General features: G+C 58.4%; 3 protein-coding genes across 4 annotated transcripts in view; all 3 read left to right on the top strand.

The window, feature by feature from the left end:
* Positions 1-8,784, top strand: part of CORO1C (coronin 1C) — a 47,938-nt gene extending 39,154 nt beyond the window's left edge. For both annotated transcript variants that reach the window (XM_071445195.1, XM_071445197.1), the window contains exons 4-11: positions 1,091-1,220; positions 1,947-2,128; positions 2,629-2,748; positions 3,574-3,678; positions 4,540-4,685; positions 5,160-5,217; positions 5,301-5,546; positions 6,247-8,784. In XM_071445195.1, coding sequence (XP_071301296.1) covers positions 1,091-1,220; positions 1,947-2,128; positions 2,629-2,748; positions 3,574-3,678; positions 4,540-4,685; positions 5,160-5,217; positions 5,301-5,546; positions 6,247-6,366 — 1,107 coding nt within the window. In that variant the 3' untranslated portion in view covers positions 6,367-8,784. The remainder of the gene's footprint in view (positions 1-1,090; positions 1,221-1,946; positions 2,129-2,628; positions 2,749-3,573; positions 3,679-4,539; positions 4,686-5,159; positions 5,218-5,300; positions 5,547-6,246) is intronic.
* Positions 8,785-9,210: 426 nt separating this feature from the next.
* SELPLG (selectin P ligand) lies at positions 9,211-12,263 on the top strand. Its single transcript, XM_071445201.1, has 2 exons — positions 9,211-10,151; positions 10,882-12,263. Exon 2 carries the CDS (start codon positions 10,887-10,889, stop codon positions 12,087-12,089), a length of 1,203 nt encoding a protein of 400 aa, XP_071301302.1. The 5' UTR covers positions 9,211-10,151; positions 10,882-10,886; the 3' UTR covers positions 12,090-12,263.
* Positions 12,264-14,706: 2,443 nt separating this feature from the next.
* TMEM119 (transmembrane protein 119) lies at positions 14,707-19,080 on the top strand. Its single transcript, XM_071445203.1, has 2 exons — positions 14,707-16,087; positions 17,724-19,080. The coding sequence occupies exons 1-2, from the start codon at positions 15,768-15,770 to the stop codon at positions 18,505-18,507; spliced, it is 1,104 nt and encodes a 367-aa protein (XP_071301304.1). The 5' UTR covers positions 14,707-15,767; the 3' UTR covers positions 18,508-19,080.
* The last annotated feature ends 442 nt before the right edge of the window (positions 19,081-19,522 follow it).

The raw sequence follows: 19,522 nt of genomic DNA, 5'->3' as shown, positions 1-19,522 counted from the left end.
ATTAGCACAGAAATCCACGTGTCCATCTCAGTCTGCCTCACTTCCTAAATCCACTCCCTCACATCCCACAGCTTGCTGGGCATCGTGGGCAGGGGCTGGCCAGCCCCATTCTCCCAGCTCCAGGAAAAGCAAACAATGGGAAGCAAAGCAAACATGCTCTAATGCTGCCACCTACCTACAGCAGCTCCAACTGCTCCCCGAGGAGCTCTCCCTGAATTCCATGGCATTTTTTAATACGCTCTATGTAGGTCAAATTCAACTCCAAGATGATTGTCCAGTGCTGAATTGCAGGAATAGTTTTGGTGGGGCTGATCCTGCCCTGGGGCTTTGGGGTGATGGGTTTGTCTGTCCCACCCCTGGTCGCTGCCAGCTGCAAAAGCCACCTCCCTCCTGCTGGAATTCCAGTGCTCTGGCATCCTTGGGGGGCTGTTCCTGCTCCTGGTGGCCCTTCCCTGAGGAAGTTTGCAACAGAAGGGTTGTGTAACCAGGCAAGAAGTGAACAGGCAGTGCTGATTTGGGCTGCTCTGGCTTCTTCTTTCCTGATTAAATGGGATCAGGAAGAATCTTGAATCTAACAGGAAAATGAATTGCTGGTGTTCCTAAAGTAATCAAAAGTAGGCAGTGGTAGAGCTGCAGCATCATCCCTGTGAGGTTCAGGCATAGTTTGGAAAGACAGCAGCTTGTTCCCATGGAATTGGAGCTGCAGGGGAGATTTTCCAGACTCCCTGGGGAGCAGGAGCAGAGTGGGTCTGTGCACATGGAAATACAGGGCTTGCACCGTGAGGAGCTGTGGGTTTGTGCTGGTGCATGAGTGAGGAAGGATGTTCCTCATGGATCAGCCAAGGGTTTATTGACAGCTGGGAGTGATTGATTCCCTCCCTGATTCCCTCCCTGATTCCCTCCCTGATTCCCTCCCTGATTCCCTCTCTGATTCCCTCCCTGATTCCCTCTCTGATTCCCTCTCTGATTCCCTCCCTGTTTACACAAGAGGTGACAGCTCTGGCGGCTGCGGGACGCGGGAAGCAGCCAAGCTCTCCAGAGGGGCTGCCCTTGCCTGAGCAGCTTTCCTTTGCTTTCCTGTCCCTCCCAGGTGTGGCAGATACCCGAGAATGGGCTCACCCTGTCCCTGACAGAGCCCGTGGTGGTGCTAGAAGGGCATTCCAAGAGAGTTGGCATCGTGGCCTGGCACCCGACGGCGCGGAACGTGCTGCTCAGCGCAGGTAGGAGCACAGGAATGGGCAGCAGCTCCTCTCCCTGCCTTCCTTCCTCTCCAGCTTTTCCTTCTTCCCTCTCCCAGCTGCTCAGATCCCTGGGAATCACAAGACCTGTGGCAGTAGCACGTGGCTCACAGCCCCCTCTGTATCTCAGCCTTTTTCATCTTCAGTTTACAGGGATAAGCACCAAGGAATTGTCTGGAATTGGAGTATGAAAGTTGTTCCAGACTTTATTTGATCTGCAAGAACAATTGACATCTGCATTCCCTACATCCCTGTTCTCATATACTTTTAGAACAGGCCCAAGTGTTTCTCTTTTCTTTTGATTCCCTGCAAAGTATCCCAGAGTCCAGCTGTTCCTCCCACAAGCTCTCATGGTCAGCTTTTTCCAAATTGTCTCCTTGGCTGGTACAGTCCATGGTATGAGATTCTTTTGACCACTAAAAATCAGTCACATAATTATGGAAATAAATTGGATAATTCATTATCCATTGGTACCATCTGAGACTTCCATGGGTTGGGTCCCAAGGAAAGAATTGAGTCCTTTCAGCTGGATTGTTGGATCAGCTGGGTGTTTTCCATTGCTAAAAATCCCTCCTGAGCTCCCAGTCTGCATTTTGGCTTCCCCAAAAAAACCTTTGGAGCTGCAGGGGGTTTATCCCTCGTTCCACACCTCTGGCTTTGCCCCTGTGTCCCCCAGTTCTGTGACTGGAGCTGTTGTTTCCATTTTAGGCTGTGATAATGCCATCATCATCTGGAATGTGGGAACAGGAGAAGCCCTCATCAACCTGGATGACATGCACGTGGACATGATCTACAACGTGAGCTGGAATCGCAATGGCAGCCTCATCTGCACAGCTTCCAAAGACAAAAAAGTCCGAGTTATTGACCCCAGGAAACAAGAAATTGTTGCTGTAAGTTTGCTTAATCGTTAAAGAGACAACTGGATTCACTCCAGCAGGGAGTGAAGTAAATATGGCAGAAATATGTGGGTTTTACACACCACGTTCAGTCGCTTTCTTCAGAAATTACAGGAGGAATAGTAGGAGTTGGAGGATTTGTCTGGGTTTATTGGGATTAGTGTTTGAACTGGGATTTTAGGGCTCAGTTTTAAACCTGCAGGAGTGTAATTCCACATCTAATCCTTTTGTATAATTACAGTTCCAGAGTTGTGCATGCAAGGCAGAGCTTTAGTTGTAGCTTACAAAGAGGTTTTCCTTGCAAGAGGCCGATTGGCAAAGCTGGAATGAGCCAGGAATGTCCCCTTCTCCCGTGGCTCAGTGTTTGGGCTCTTCCCTCAGGCAGCAGGGGAGGAGGAGAGCTGGATGTTGGAGGAGCAGTGTGTCCAGAGAGGAGCCACCACTCCAAGGGTTTTTCTGTTCACTGCTGATCCTGACCTGCTCCTCTCTTCCAGGAGAAGGAGAAAACCCACGAGGGAGCCCGGCCCATGCGAGCCATTTTCCTGGCAGACGGGAACATCTTCACCACCGGCTTCAGCCGCATGAGCGAGCGGCAGCTGGCCCTGTGGAACCCGGTACGAGCCCAGCCCGGAGCCCTGGGCTCCTCACATCCCTGCCCTGCTCCTGCCAACCCAGCCCTGCAGCCATGGAATCGTGGGATGGGTTGGGTTGGATGGGGCATTAAAGCAAACCCCGTTCCAATCCATGGGCAGGGACACTTTCCACGAGCCCAGCCCCGTCCAAACTGGCCTTGGGATGGAGCAGCCACAGCTTCTCTGGGGCCTTCTTCTTCAGGGCTTCACCACCCTCAAAGGGAAGAATTCCTTCCTAAATTCATAGTTTATATACTTGAGGTTATTCCCACTCCATCTGCTGCCTGCTCCTGCTTCCATGATTTTGGCTGTGTGGTCACTCAGTGAAGGAACTGAGCAGGAGCTGCAGGTTGGAAGTGCCTGGGAAGATGCACAGGGAGCAGAGGGGCTGTGGGAAGGTCACTTCTCTCTGTGCATTGTGGAGAGCAGGCCAGCAGCAATCCCAGGAGGGTTCAGGGTGGAAGGGACCACCTGGATTGTGTCCAGGTGGCTTCTGAGTGTCCCCAGGGAAGGAGGCTCTGTCCCATCATCCATCCTACTGACACTAACTCACTGTGTCACATATTTCCCTTGACTTGGTGAATTTTCCTGGCTCCTGTTTTTATTTAATTTAGTGATTAAAATGCCCTTGGGGAATGAATCAGTTCATGAACATTCCCAGCATTTGTTGTAACACACGGATCCTTCTGGGTGGTGCAGACACCGCTGGGAGCTCACTGCCTGCAGAGTGTTAATAATTTAGACCCTCCCTCTATGAACAGAAGCTTTTCCAGTCTTTATTAACATTCCTGGCATTTTTATTTCCAGAAAAACATGGAGGAGCCAATAGCCCTTCACGAGATGGACACCAGCAACGGGGTCCTGCTGCCCTTCTACGACCCAGACACCAACATCATTTACCTGTGTGGGAAGGTAAGGAGAGGCTTTGGAGGCACCTGGAGGGAGTGGGGCCTGTGAAATGTTCTCCAAAATATCAGTGCTGCAGTGAATGTGGGGCTGCAGAGAGACCAGGCTGCTCTGGAATGGGTTTGATCCTCACTGCAGAACCTGGGAAGGACCTGGAAGTTTCTTGGAGATGGATTAGGTAAAGCTGCTCCTAATGCAACAAGTCCCACACTGTTGCCTAAACATTTCTTGCTGCTGTTGAACTGGATGATTTTACACTGGTATGGGAGGAAGGTGCATTTTGGGTGTTGTCCTTGGAGATGCTGGAGCATGTGGTGACTCTCTGTAATTTTACGGGGTTGAAGAATAGAAAACTGGAATTAGGTGCTCCTTTCTAAAAGTAATTTGTAGGAATTTGGTGCCCACATGTGATGGACTCCTACAAATAGGAGCCCAAGCCAAGATGAGCAAGGAATTACAAAGGAAGATCCATACAAGTACGTTCATAAATCCCATCTTTGTAGCAGCTGATGAGGAACACTTGGTTTCCATCTGCCAACCCTCCTGCAGTTTCAGAGACAGCAGTGTGGTGGAGTTGCTTGGAATTAAGGATAAACTGGTTTCTAGCCTTTCTGCCTGATTGTGGCAGGAGGTTTTTCCACAAGAGGTGAGGAAGAGGCCACTCCCAGCCTGGAAGCAGAGCTCAATCCCTGTCCCACAGTGTTTGGAACAGGACTTGGAGGAATTGTTCAGTTGATGGACTCAGATCGTGGAGGGCTTCAAAAACAGCTGTGAGCTGTCCATGGCAGCATTCCTGGAAGGAAATGGGAGCAGCAGTGTGGGCACAGGGAACACAGGTGCTGCAGCTTCTCCTGGGGTTCCTTGCAGGGTGACAGCAGCATCCGCTACTTCGAGATCACGGATGAGTCCCCGTACGTTCACTACCTCAACACCTTCAGCAGCAAAGAGCCGCAGAGGGGCATGGGGTTCATGCCAAAGAGGGGCCTTGATGTCAACAAGTGTGAGATTGCCAGGTGAGGAGAGCTCATCCCAGGGCTGGGAGCTGGGGCTGGGGATTTCAGGAGTGGTTAAAGCAGCAGAGCAATGAGCACAGGGCAGCCATGGATCAGAAAACCTGGGAAGGGCAGGAGACATCTCAGGATGTCACTGTAGTGGCTCCAGGAGGGAACCACTGGCTGGGAACATGAGCCATCTCTTCTCCCAGGAAACAAGTGATAGGACAAAGGGAAATGTCCTCAAATATTAGGAACAATTTCTTCATGGAAAGCAGGGTCAGGCATTGGAAGGGGCTGCCCAGGGCAGGGGTGGGGTCCCCATCCAGGAGGGATTTAACAGCACTTGGGGACGTGGGTTATGGTGGCGTTGGCAGGGAGAATGGTTGGACTTGATGGTCCCAGGGATTTCTGTGGTTCCTTGGGGTTGCTCCTTTCCCATCTCCTCCATCTCCCTGATCCTCACTCCCTGCCCCACCTCTCCTTTTCCACCAGGTTCTTCAAGCTCCACGAGAGGAAGTGTGAGCCCATCATCATGACGGTTCCGCGCAAGGTGAGCACTGCCCTGGGGCCAGGCTTTGGAGCAAGCTCCTGCCTCCCAGAGCTCCTGACTGATCCATGTCTCCTGCCTTGCAGTCTGACCTCTTCCAGGATGACCTGTACCCAGACACAGCCGGCCCAGAAGCAGCTCTGGAAGCAGAGGAGTGGTTTGAGGGGAAGAACGCTGATCCTCTCCTCATCTCCTTGAAGCACGGGTACATTCCAGGCAAAAACAGGGATCTCAAGGTGGTCAAGAAGAACATACTGGACAACAAACCTGCTGGGAACAAGAAGAGTGATCTCATAAACGCTCCAAAGAAAGCAGCGGATGCCTCAAACTCCGTGAGTAAACTCCAGGAATTGTGGGGGTGATGGCTTCAGGTGGGAATGCCAGGGTGGGACCAGTGACAGGACCTGTGGGCATGGCTGGAGCTCTGCCAGGGGAAGGTTAGGTTGGATATCAGAGGGTGCTGAGGCACTGACCAGGCTCCCCATGAGATGTCACAGCCCCAAGGCTGCCAGAGCTCCAGGAGCATTTGGAGGGGACAGCCTGGGATTGTTGGGGTGTCCTGGACAGGGCCAGGAGTTGGACTCGTTGATCCCTGTGGGTCCTTCCCAACTTGGGATATTCCATGATTCTGTGACTCTAATGCTTCTGTAGATATGGAAGATTACTTGAAATTGCTTTTTCTAAATCACAGAACCACTAAATGTTTGAAAAGATTTTCAAGATCCCCCAGTCCAACCCTAACTCAAGATCCCCCAGTCCAACCCTAATTCAAGATCCCCAAGTCCAACCCTAACCCAGCACCAGCACCTTGTTCACCACTAATCCCTGTCCTTTGGGACAGAGAGGAAAGTATGGCTTGAAGAGCAGGTACTGCTCCTGGATGGGGGCTGCTGGAGATGCTGCTCCATGCCCTGAGCATCCCAGCTGCTCCAGAGTCTGTCACACCCTCATCCCTCCAACAATCCCACTGGGAGGAGCCCTTTCCTTGGAGAACCCCAGAGCTCTCCCAACTCATCCCTTCTGATCTTCCAGCAAAACGACGCCAAATTGGACGAGATTTTGAAGGAGCTGAAATCCATCAAGGACACGATCTCCAGCCAGGACGAGCGCATCTCCAAGCTGGAGCAGCAGATGGCCAAGATCGCGGACTGACGGGGCCCAGCCCAGGCACATCCCAGCTCCCAGTTCAGCCAGCAGCAGCCTGCAGCATTCCAGTACGAGCTTTCCTGTTCTCCTAAATCCACGTCAAGAGAGCCGATGATTTCAAGCCAAGCTTTTTAGTGAAAGATCTTTTTCGTTTCCCAATGTTCCGATGAATTTCTGTGACTGTGTCAAAAACAAGAAGTGCTACTTTTACAGGGGTTTTTTTTGGGTTTTTTTTCCCAGATGTTATTATGAATCCTTGAAAAACGAATCCATTCTTGACTTCCAATGTTATGCCCAAATATCTTTTTCTAGATTTAGGGACCAACGCCACATTGTTCTTAAACTTTTTTTTTTTTTTTAGAGTTGCCAAAAAATAGAAAAAAAAATCGCTTTTATTTTTCTTATTTGCCACTTTTGCAGTATTTGTGTTTCCATTCCAAGGGACAGGGGGTGTGGGGGGGGTGTTTACACTGTGCAGAGAACAAAGCTGAAGCTATTTTGTATAAATCCTCCATTTGGAACAATCAGGTGGGTTCCCTTCCTTTTTCTCTTCCCTGTGGAATCCCCTTGGAGATGGGACCAGCTGCCTTTCCTGCTCCACAACATGTCCCCAGCCCTGTTGGCTGACAGAAAAATACAAATATATCATTCTGAATGAGGGGATTTATTTCCTACTGAAGTTTTAAGCCAGCACCATGTTCCCATTTTCCTACAATCCCAAGGTTTGTCTCCATGACCAAACTCACCTGTTTTACTTGCTCATTTTTATTTCCATTTCAAGGCAGAAGTGACTTCCATGCAGGAATGTTTTTATCCATGGAGCATGGAGTTCCAGGTGAGCTGTGGGATGCCAGCACTCATTGCTGTAAATCCTTGTTCTTGCCCCCCAACACTCCTGAGCTCATGGATTTTAAGGAGCTTTTGGAATCCATCAGCCCTTCCCACCAGTGCTGATAATAGGAATTTTCTGTGCTTCCAAAGCAGCATTAGCAGCAGAAAAGTGATTTTTCCATGATAATTCTCCACAAACAAAATGCCTCTGTTGTTACTTTTTTATCATTTGTTTTCTCCTGTCCATCATTCCCATTCCTGCCTCCCACCCTTCCATGCAGGAAAGGATTTGTTCCCAGATCAGATCCAACCCCAAACCCCCCCTCTGCACTCCCAACCCTTCAGAGCAGAAGGGACTGGGAGGGTGGATTTGATCCCACTTTGGAGAGCTGGTTTCTCACACAGCTCCTTTGGGATCCTGCAGGGAGAGGCCCTGTGAGTGCTCTAGGCTGGCGAGCTCCTCCTGGAATCCCATGGGAGCTCAGCTCAGCCAAGCTGTGCCCAGGCAGGCTCTGCCCTGTGGAGGAGCTGTCAGGGATGATGGGGCAGGCTGGCTCCCTGCTCCCAGGCTGTGTCCTTGTGCTGGGAATGGGATCCAGGACACCCCACAGAGCTGTGCCAGGCGGGATTGGTGCTGCCATTCCTGGCACAGCCCATCCCTGCAGTGCCAGGGAGTGCTGATAACCCATCCTGAATCCAAAGGTGGGCAGAGACCATCAGGTGTCTGAGAGCTCTGGATCCCTATCCCAGCTGGGCTCTGTCCCTGTGGCAGCTCCGTGTGCTCCCACCCGGAGCATCCCAGTGGACACGAGTCCCTCATTCAGGCTGAAGTGATTGATTTTTTTTTTTATTTTCCATTAGTTTAGCTAGGAATTCCCTGATTTTCCATTTTTCCCAGTGTTTGCATGTTCAGAATTCCAGGTTAAGGATTCCCTGTTGTGGAGGGATGTGTGTGTGGAGGCAGAATCGGCCGTAGAGGGGACGTAGCTGGAGAGGCACGAGGACGGGATGGAGGAGACAGAGGATGTGGTGGGATTGCAGAGCAGGAAAGCTTCAGAAAAGTGGGATTTCTGTGTTTTAGGGACAAGTGGCATCCCCTGCCCTGTGCCCGTGGATCCACAATCCGGCTGCTCCAGGTTCTTTGGCTGTTTGGTGATGTTTCTGTATTGCAGTAAATGCCTGAGATGTGTATTTTTATGGTTTTTTTTTTTTTTTCTTTTGGATCCCAAACCCGAAGGTTGTTCTCCCCACAGTGGTGATTTCTGTGTTGATTTGTACGTGTGACTTCAGGGTTGTGTGCTCGGGGACCTCGGGTTTGTTCCTAACATTGGAGGGAAATCAGTTTTGGGAGCCGCTGGATTGAGGTGCCCGGGGGTGGGGGTGTGGGAGATTTTAGTTCCTAGCCTGTATTTTATTTAAATGAACTGATGCCTCGCCAGGCTCAACCGGAGTCAGTGCCTGAAGCTTTTTGTAGCCGTGATATCCCGGGAGAGAACCAGCCCAGTCCGGAAAGACGCGCTCTTATAGAGCGGCCAGAGTATCTGTCCAAATATTTGCTTCCATTTTCAAAAGATAAAAGTCATTGATTATAAACTGCCTCTGCTTGGCTTTTCCTTTGGCTCTCGGCATTCCAGGTGTGATTGATAACTGGGATATGGGATGATGGACGCTTCAGTGGGGGACTGTGGATGACGGGGTCCTTAAGGACCTTCTGCTCTTGTCCCAGGAGAGCCAGGGCCCATTCCTGGTGTCACCCATGGAATCCTCCTGGTGATTCCCAGTGATGAGCCCAAGAGCTTGGCTGGGTGTGGGATGTGATGGGATCTCGGGGTGGAGGGGGGTGATGTGTTCCCAGGAAGGAACAGCCCTGCTTGGGAGCTACCCTGGAGCTGGGGGGCTCATTCTGCTCTTCCCCAGGTGAAATTTGTTTCCAGGCTGCAGGAAGTCTGAAATGACACAGAGCACGGGCTGGAAACAGCATCTCTTACTCCACCCAGGTTTGAGTTTTCTCAGGGCTGAGGCATTTCAGGGGATGTTGCACAACCGCCGCCCGAACACCCTGACCCCGGCGCCGCCCCAAAGCCGGGCAGGGATGCTCCCAGAGAATCAGTGCTCCCCGGGCACCATGGATCCATCCCAGGGATGCTCATCCCACATCCTGAGCCCCTTTTCCTCCCTTTTCCAGCCCCCTGGCCAGGTGTTTCGGAGCGGGGACGGGCCGGGGTTTCCGAGGGCGGGGGGTTGTTGACACCCCGAGCCCGTTCCTGCGGATGTGCCTCTTGCAGCACCTTCCTGCGGCTGCGGCTGCGCCTCCCGCCCGAGCCTGCGGTTGGGGCGGGGGGTTTCCTGTCGTGCCAATGCCACGAGGCCGGGACAACACCCAGGACAATACCAGGCAGCCCCTCCCGAGAGCCCCTCCGAGCATCCCGGGGATGGTGCAGAGAGAAGGAGCCCTGCGCAAGGGCCGTGCAAAGCATCAAGTCAGGCCCTCACCCTCCTCCACCTCGTTTCCGATACCCTGAGGTATCTCAGGGCACCCTGGCCCCCTCCCTGGCCATGCCCACACCGTGCCCGCGGGGGTGGCAGCCCTGGCACCAGGTTTGCCGTCACTTCTGCTTTCGGAGCGACGCGAGCCCCGGCGCGCAGCTGCTCCGGTGAGGCCGAGCCCTCCGAGGAAGCCCCTTTGTGGCGTGCAGCCCACACCCTGCCACCCTCCCCGGGGGTGCCCGCAGCCCCCAGCCCTCGCTGGCCCCGCTCTCGGCGTGACGTCCTTCCCTCCGCGGGCTCGAAACCGCAGCCGCTTTTCCGCGCTCCCTCCCTTCCCCGCCCGGACGGAGGTGCAGGCGGGGGGTGGCCCACGACGCCCCGCGGGTGCCGGTGATAAGGCTGCCCCCGCCCCTCCGTGCCAGCCCTCGCCGGTGATTCCTGCAGTTGGGATCCCACCGCGCCCATCAGCACAGGTGAGCCCTGCTGGGAAGGGGCTGGATCGCGGCTCGGCCCCGGGGATGCTCCGGGTGCAAAGGGGATGCTCAGGGTTCCTGAGGGTGCCACGCTCCGTGCTGGTCCCTGGGGGTCTGGGTGCTTTGGGGGTGTGGGAGCCTCCCGGGGATGCTCGGAGCATTCAGCCGTGTCTGGATGCTGGTGGGTGCGGGTCCTCGGGGACCTCGGTGGCTGCCACCCACCGGGGCTGCCAAGGGAGCTGGGGGAGGATTGGTGATGGAACAGGGGGATTTGGGGTGAGTTTGGGCTGGATTTGCCTCTCCTGCTCCAGCACAGAGACACAGGCTCATGGTGGCCTCAGCCCTGGAGGCCTGTGCCAGCCCGGAGGGTGGGAGGGGGGACAGGCACCCTGGCAGGGGGTGTCTGTCAGAATGAGGGTGACATCCCTGTGCTTTCATTTCCACACGGAGACTCATCCTGCAACTGCCCCGTCCCGCAGCAGCCACCTCCATCACGGCTGATTTCCCATTTCCAGACACTCAACTTCCTCATCCAAACTTGCTCCTGGAGCAGAGCCGGGCTGAGCTCCCGCAGGTGGGGGCTGTGGCAGGATACTGGGTGCCTCCTCCATCCCCCAAACCTGAAGGGGAAAGGAGGATCCTCGGTTGGAGTGTGATCCCACATTGGGGTTCAGCATTCTCCCGCAGGGAGCGGGACCCCGATGTCACCTGTCCTCTCTGTCCCCTGCAGGTCCCATGGCGCTGGGCCGGGCCCTGCTGGTGCTGCTGGTGCTGAGCCCCCTGTGGGCGTGTGGGGCTGAGCTGCTGGAGCCAGGGCTGCCCTGGGGCGGGCAGTGGGTCTGGGGGGAGGCCAAGCCCCTGCCCCTCTCCCGTGGGAAGAGGGATGACAGTGGGCAGGAGCCCGGTGCCACCGCAACGATCAGCAGAGACAAGAGCAATGGTGTCTCTGTGCCAGCACCCAGCACCAAGGCCAGCCTGCTCCAGGTGCCAACCACAGCCGATCCCATGGATGATTCCCCTGAGCCTGAGCTGCTCCTGAGCTCTGCAGCACCAGTACCCGGCACCAACACCAGCCTGCCCCAGGTGCTTGCAGTGTCCACCACAGCCGAGCCTATGGATGAGACAGATTCCCCTAAACCCGACTTACTGGAGGACTCTGTGGCACCAGCAGTGCCCAGTGCCACCACCAGTCTGGTCCGGATGCCCACCACAGCCGATCCCATGGATGAGACAGATCCCCCTGATCCTGATCTGCTCCCGAGCTCTGCCCCACCAGCAGCTCCCAGCACTGAGGCCAGCCGGGCACCCGTGGTGCCAACCACAGCTGATCCCATGGATGAGACTGATTCCCCTGCTCCCGATCTGCTGCTGCCAGGCTCAGAGCCTGGCACACCAGCAGCAGCCCAAAAGAGCATCCCCACCACCACCCCCAGCTGGCTCACGGCACTCATCGAGGAGGACACAGTGACCGATGGCCTGGACAGCGACTCCTCCACGGGGCCACGCTCAACAGCCCGCCCAGCCTTTGTCCTCACCAGCACGGGCTACAGGAAACCCAAGAAACCCGGAGCTCCGCCTGCATCGACCCTCCCGGCCACTTGGGACACGACGCCGGTGGGCACCGCGGTGCCCTGGGAGCCCAGCGGGGTGATGAGCAAGTGCCTGCTGGCCATCCTGCTGCTGGGGCTGGTGGCCGCCACCTTCCTGGTGAGCACGGGGGTGCTGGGGACGCTGCTGTGGCGGCGGGCGCGGACGGGGGAGCGCCGCTTCAGCCGCACCGAGATGGTTTGTATCTCCTCGCTGCTGCCCGACGCCGAGGCGGCCGCCGGCCCCCGTCCTGTCCCCGCCCGGCGGCACAAGCTGCTGCTGCCTGACGGCAGCTCCGAGGCCGATGGAGACAACCTGACTCTCAGCAGCTTCCTGCCGGAGCACTCCTGAGCCCCAGGGATGGCTCCTGCATCCCGCAGCGCTGCGGCCATCCCCGTTGGAGCCGCGGGCAGGGCGGGCGCCCCTGTCCCCCGGTGTTTTAGCTTGGACCAGTGTGACAGAGCTGCTCCCCCGCGGCCAGTTCAGCCTTCGAGTCCCACCCATCCCATTAAAGAGTTACCCGGACATGGTGGTCTCTTCCTGGCAGGGACCCGCCAGCCCCCTCCCGGCCCCGCCGCCTGCCCACATCCTGCTGCCAAAATTTCGCTTCTCCATCCTCCCCCTCAAGCCCCTGGGGGAGCAGAAATGAAACCCGCGGCCAGGCAGGGACCAGAGCCCGGGACCTTGGGGATGGGACCGCAGCCCCCGGGACCTCCTGCTCGGCCTCGTGGGAGCTGGAAGGGCGGGGGGGACGGGGCGGAAACGGGGGGGACGGGGACAGGGACAGGACGGGTGCGCTCGTGGCACAACGTGTTCCTGCCTGCGGTCGCTGCAGCGAGGCGGGGACGCCTCCGGGGCCGCCGCTGCCTGTCAGGTGCTCGGCGTCGGGGGGAACGGTGGCCGCAGGGGCTCGGCATCGTCCAGCTGGGACTGGGAGGGATGGGGAGAGCAAATCCATGAGAGGCCAGCAAAGGTCCCAGCGTTTCACTCGCTCAGGCAGGTGTCAGTCACCCCTCAGGCCACCAACTGATCCCTTCCTTGGGGGAGTGAAAATAGCCCGGGACTCTCCTTGTCCTGCCAGGCTCAATGTCCCCATTTTTCCATTTTGCTCCACCCAGGCTCCTCATCCCCACATCCCCACATCCCCATTCCTGCTGTGACCAGCTTCAATGTCCCCATCTCTCCATCCTCACCCCTGCCCCTCCGGATTCAGCATCCCCATTCCCACATCCCCACTCCCACATCCCCATATCCCCTTCCCCACATCCCCAAGCTTGCAGCCTCCTTGAAGGCCGCTCTGGGCTGGTTATCCAGGAGGAATTGCCAGCGTGGTCATTCACCTGCATCCCAGCCCTGCTGCCTGTTTACATTCACCCTGAGCTTGGGATATTTTCCATCTGGATCCTGGCAGCTGCACAGCCCCGCTCTGGCTGTGAATGTAAATGTTTATGGGTGAGTCAGCCGGGCCAGGGGACCCGCAGCTGGTGGCCATGGCCGGTCCCCATGCAGGACACCCTGGCCGTGGGCTCCTTGCTGATGCCACCCTGCTCTGTCCCACTGTGTCCCCCCGCCAGCCAAAGCAGCCATGGGGGAAGAGGGATGGATGCTCCCATCCTCTGGATTCACCCCACAGCAGCTCATCCAGCCTCTGCCCCCGCTGAGGATGAGGTGGGTGTGTCCTGAAGAATAGGATGGGGGCAGATCCGAGGGATTGCTCCCGTTCTCCCGGCCCTGTGCCGGCTGCTCTCCAGCAGGAGCCCAGCGAGGAGAAACTTTCCTCCACTGAGGGAGCCGGGAATCGCCCTATTTGGCGCAGTCAGCAGCTCCTGTCGGGCTGCCATCGCCTGCCTCACGGCACAGGAATTCATGGGAAGCCTGTGCGGTGTCACAGCAGGATCCTCAGGGCAGGGTGTGGTGGGGTGGCACCGGGCTATGATGGGTGACAGCGGACCGAGGGTGACACCGGGCTGTGGTGGGTGACAGGAGGCCATGGGTGGCACCGGGCTGTGAAGGGTGACAGGAGGCCATGGGTGGCACCGGGCCATGGTAGGTGACAGCGGACCGAGGGTGACACCGGGCTGTGGTGGGTGACAGGGGGCCGGGGGTGGCACCAGGCCGTGGTGGGTGACAGGGGGCTGGGAGCAGCACCGGGCTGTGAAGGGTGACAGGGGGCCGGAGGTGGCACCGGGCCATGGGGGGTGACAGGGGGTCGGGAATGGCACCGGGCTGTGGAGGGTGACAGGAGGCCATGGGTGGCACCGGGCTGTGGAGGGTGACAGGAGGCCATGGGTGGCACCGGGCTGTGGTGGGTGACAGGAGGCCATGGGTGGCACTGGGCTGTGGAGGGTGACAGGAGGCCATGGGTGGCACCGGGCCGTGGTGGGTGACAGGAGGCCATGGGTGGCACTGGGCTGTGAAGGGGGACAGGAGGCCATGGGTGGCACTGGGCCGTGGTGGGTGACAGGGGGCCGGGGGTGGCACTGGGCTGTGGTGGGTGACAGGAGGCCATGGGTGGCACCGAGCCGTGGTGGGTGACAGGAGGCCATGGGTGGCACCGGGCTGTGGTGGATGACAGGGGGCTGGGGGTGGCACCGGGCTGTGGAGGGGGACAATCCCACGCCGCACATGGAGCTCCACGCGCCCCGTGCAGCTCTGCAGGACGGGTGCCCTCCGGGTATTTTGCTGGCACAGCAAAGCGCAGCCCGGAGAAGCAAATTAGAAGCAGAGCAAGGCTGCAATGCCTCAAATTGCCGGTTCCCCGGGCGGGCTGTGCCGCCGAGCCCAGCCCTGCGCGGCCGCGCGTTCCTGCTGCCCCAAATTACACGGCGGGACCGGGCGGTCCCGGCCCTGCCCAGCTCGGAGGGGCCGGGCCCGCGCCCGCTGCAGGCAAAAACGGCATCGTAATGGGATGGTGGGAGCTGGCACCGGGAACTGGGCCGGGGATCCCGGCTGCGAGGGTGGGGACGCTGGGCAGGGAGGGATGAGGAGTGTGAGCAATGAAGGGTGGGAAGCGCGGGCAGCAAGGGTGGGATGTAGATCCTGGACAAGGAGGGATGGAGACTCTGGGCGAAGCAGGATGGGGATCCTGGCTGGGGTGGGATGGGGCTCTTGGATCAGTGGCAATGGGGACTCTGGACAATGTGGGATGCAGCCCCTGGGCAGGGTGGAATGGAGACGCTGGACAAGGAAATTGAGCCCAACTCCGGCATCACTGGGTGCGTGGGGGGAACTCAGCCCCATCCCCACCTGGGCTGCAGGAGCAGGGCCGGATGCTGCTGGAACTCCTCGCCCCCGGCCTCCCCTCGCCTTTCCCCCTTCCCCTCTAAGATTTCATCACTGAGCACTTAAGGCCGGGAAAAGCCGCCCGAGCAGCTGCAGGGAGCCGCCGGGGCAGCCAGACGGACGGAGCCTTTATTTCGGGGAGCGGCGGCGACGCCGGAGAAACCCCAGCGGCGCCAGCCCCACTCCGGCCGAGGGGACAGAATCCCGGCCCCTCACCCCGCGGGGGTCACGGCCCCCAGGCGCTGGCCACGGCTTTTTGGGGGGTCTGGCAGGTCCCCAGAGAAAAATAGCAACGGCATGAGGTCACACAGCGGCTGCAGCCTCTTGAGCAACTTCAGGCCAGGCCGAGGGGACCAGGGCAGGGGGAGAGAGAGATTGGGGGGGCTCAAGAGATGCCCGCAGACCCCAAGACTAGAGACCAGGACCGAGGGAGCTGAGCAGCTGCTGTGTTTGTCTGGGGAACCAGGGGGACCCCTGCCTGTGTCCCTGCCTGCACCCCAAGGCAGAGGTGCCCAGGCCAGAGCATTTCTAGGCTGGGATTTTAGGAAATGTTCTTCTGAAATTACGGGGATGATCCCAAGCCATGTTTGCCCCACTGCCTCAATAATGCCAGGGCACTGAGCTCACATCTCTCACTGTCCCCCTCGGGTGTGCATTACCCCCACCTTCGTGGATAAAAACAACATTAAAAACAACCCCCTGTGTGACTCTCATGCCACTTGCACCCCAAAATGTGGCCCCTTTTTGATGATGGGGTTTGATGATGGGGGGCACCGTGGCTCCTTTGCTGACGGGATAAGCCAGGAAACACCCCCAGCCCCAGCTGGATTTCATCTGGGAGGGGGCTGGGGGCTGCCTGCCTTTCCCTGGCCTCCCACACCCCCTCCCCATCCCGGCCGTAATGAGAACAAGCTGGTCCCGGGCTGCGACGCAGGAGGAGGAGGAGGAGAAGGAGGAGGAGAGGAGGGAGAAGGAGGAGGCTCCATCCCAGCAGGCTGCAGAAAGGGGCTCGAGGTGTGTGGGACAGATCCCGTCTTCCCGGCTGCCTCCCGCCGGCCGCGGGCAAGGTGAGGATCCCACTGGATGTGCCCAGCTGCTCCCCAATTTTCGGGGGGCTCCGGAGCAGGGCACAGGCTGTCCCACAGCCAGGGGTGCTGCAGTGAGGGCAGGGCATGGTCCCCACGGCGGGACACGGGATGGAGTCGGCCACATGGCTGCATTCCCAGGCGGGAATCGGAGCGTGCTGCGTCTGGACAACACCAAAACCCTGAATTTCTGGAGCGGTTGGAAAGCGGAGCTGGGAAGGAGCTGTGGGTCTGGGGGTGGGCAAGGAAGGGGCTGGAATGGGATTGGGATGGGGTGGAGGGTTGGCAATGCCCGCGGTGCCAGGCCCTGCTGTTGGCGCTGCTTTGGGCTTTGCTCAGCCCCTGCGTGGCCACGGCTGCTCCTCAGCTCTGATGGCTGCCGGGGAATCGGTGCCGTCCCCATCCCGGGACCCCTTTCCAGCTGAGGGGCCCCTGTCTGGGGTGGAGAGGAGGATGAAGGCCCTCATCTCAGCCCCTCAAACCCTTCATTCTCCTGGTGCTGGTCAGTGCTGTGACCCCAGAGCCACAGCAGTGCCTATGGGGAGCCAGGAGGGTTGGGGGTCAGGGCACCTCCCACCTCTGCTGCTGTTTTTTTGCACTGGATTAATGGAAACCAGATTGTGCAGCCAGGAGAGAGCCTGGAAGCCAAATCCTGCTGCTGGAGTCCCTCTTGTTCTGTAAAGCTGCTGGCTTGGGTTTGTTTGGGGGGAAAACGGGATGTGGGTTGGGATTTGGGGAGCCTGAGGTTGGGGAATTGTCATGGGGGGGTCCCTGCTGATGTACCTGGGGAGCTGTTTCCTGAGACCTCCCCATGGAGCTGTGTGGAGGGGAAGAGCCCTGGGAATGGCTCGATGGCGTTACGTGGCGTGGCACGCGTGGATCCCTCGGGAATGTCTCGTGGTGGAGACGGTCACGTCCCTGTCCCAAATCCCAAATCCCGTGGGGTGCAGAGCCCGGCAGGGGCTCACCCCGGTCATCGCTCCGGGCTGGGAAGCGCGTGTCCCGTGTCCTGCAGCGCACTGTGGGCTGTGGAATGGGGCAGATCCAGCCCCATCTGGGCGAGGAGCACGGCACAGGGACAAAGCCAGGCTTCCCCCCTTCCCAGGAACTCTCAGGCAGCTCGGACCCCATTCCCTGCTCCCCAGCTCTGGGGCTGCCCCTTTGTCCCACACCCCATCCCGGCTCCACTCAAGCACATGGTGGCACTAGGGTGAAATCCTGCCCCAAACTATTTTTAGCCGTGTTCCAGCTGGGAATTAACGGTCTGGGACGGCGGTTGGGAAATGCCTCTTGCACCAGGCCCAGCCCCTTTGTAGCGTCGCCTGTGTCAAAGTTTCCACTGCAAACCTCCATTTTTCAGGAATTCTCTAATCAGCCAAATGACCGTTGTCTGGAGCCGGGCGCTGGCAGCAGCCCCGGTCCCCAGCCTTGAGCAATCCCACTCAGCTGGCCTCCAGCTGTGCCCTTGGAAAACAAACAGAGCCCCCTGCTCTGTCGGGGCAAGAAAACCGGAGCTGCCTTTCCACTTCCATAAAGAAATTCAGGCAGGTGAGGGCTGGCTTGGGGGGCTCGCTCTGTTGGGGTATTAACGTGTCCCTCACCTCTCTGCATCCCACAGGTTTCCTGCAGGAATCCTGGGAATGGGCTCAGCCATGGGCACGTGGTTGCTGCTCTTGGTGCTGCTGGTGGCGGCCCCGGCTGAGGCGGCAGCGCCCCGGCACCGCCCGGTGCTGCCGGACACGGCGGGCAGCGGGGACGGGGACGAGGCGTCAGCCACGCTGCCCGCCCAGCCCGTGACCCCCCGGATCAGCCCCACCGTGGGGGAAGCACCGGGGACCACGGTGACCAACAGCTCGGCGCCGGGCGTGCTGGACGGGCTGGTGGACTTCTTCAAGGAGTACCTGCTGCTGGTGGTGGTGGTGGGCTCGCTGTCCTTCGTCCTCCTCTTCATCATCTGCGCCGCTGTCATCGTCCGGCAGAAGCACAAGGCCTCTGCCTACTATCCCTCCTCCTTTCCCAAAAAGAAATACGTGGATGAGCGGGACAAGTCGGGGGGAGCACGGGATTTCAGCGAGGTGCCAGACAAAGCCCTCGAGGCCGGCGCGGAGGAGCCGCTGGACGGTGGCCGGCAGCTCCAGGCCGACATCCTGACTGCTGCCCAGAACCTCAAATCCCCCCACAAGGCACCGCTGGCCAACGGGGCCCAGGGCGAGCAGAATTCCCCTCAGCAGGAGGAGGAGAAGGAGGAAGAGGAGGAAGGAAAGAAGAAGTTGGGGGATGAGCAACCCAAGCCCGCTGCCCAAAATCCGGGCGCAGAGGAAGGGGCGAGCGCAGGAAGCAAGGATGGAGGATGCACCCCTGATGTATCCCAGGATGGCTCCCAGGCTCCCTCTGGAATCTGAGGCAGGGACACGGTCCCGGGCAAGCCTGAGGAGCTGCTGCCTTGGGACACACGATGGACAGGGTGGATCAGGCTCCATACGTACGTGGTGGCTCAAGGAAGCCCCGATGAAGATCCCGCTCCCTCCCAGCTCCCCCGACCCTGGTGCTGATGGGATGCTCATGGGGGGGATTTGCCAGCTGGTGGCTTTCCCCAGCACTGGAACGCTCAGCCCCAGCTCCTGCTGCCCAAGGGGCTTCTCCCACCCCAGGCACTGGGTGGGTGCTTCCCCCCAGCTGCAGCTCTGCCCCCCCCGTGCCAACAGCTTCCTCCCAAATGTTATTTTAATCAGCAGCAGCGGCCTGGTCCGTGCCGGGCTCCTGGCTGGGAGCTGTGTCCCTCTGAGAGAAGGGATGGGACCAGGGCTGGAAGTCTGTAGGACACGGGTCAGCTTTGCCCAAGACCAACCAAGGGAAAGAGAGATGAGGATTTAGGGACAAGGACCCTCCTTTCCTTCTTCCACCCCAGAGCCCAGCTGGATTTTTGCCTCACTTCCTGAACCCCTTCAGCTAGAAATAAACATTTCTTCCGCACAGCTCCTCTCCCGTGTGTGTCTCAGCCGTGGGGCGGCCAGGGGACAGTCCCTGTGTCCCTGTGCTCCTCCAGGGACACAGCTGGATTGGACTCCAGGGCCAGTGGAGCCCTGGGCAGGGTGTTATCAATCCCCACATCAGCACATCACGTGCCCTTCCAGGAAACCTTTATCTTGTACCCACAGCTGTGGGGCTGAGGAGGGGCTGTGGGGACTCAGCCACAGCCCTGGGGTGCAGCTGCTGCAGTGGGGACAGCAGGGAAACCTGGCAGGTGAGTGAGGCTGTTCTGCCTCAAAAGCAGCACATCCCTGTACCCCTGAACCTCCTGCAATCCCTGTGTTTTATCCCATGATGTCCTTGCCTCAGGACAGCCTTCCTTCGGGAAGCGTGTGCCACCACAAAGAGCTGGTTTTGCCCCAAAGCAGATGTGAGTGGGTGAAACTT

The sequence above is a fragment of the Agelaius tricolor genome, unplaced genomic scaffold (assembly GCF_023055355.1).
Source record: "Agelaius tricolor isolate 1412-34295 unplaced genomic scaffold, bAgeTri1.0.p SCAF_20, whole genome shotgun sequence".
Classification (NCBI taxonomy): domain Eukaryota; kingdom Metazoa; phylum Chordata; class Aves; order Passeriformes; family Icteridae; genus Agelaius; species Agelaius tricolor.
The sequence above is the reverse complement of the archived record's forward strand: the minus strand, read 5'-3'. Positions and strand labels throughout refer to the sequence as shown.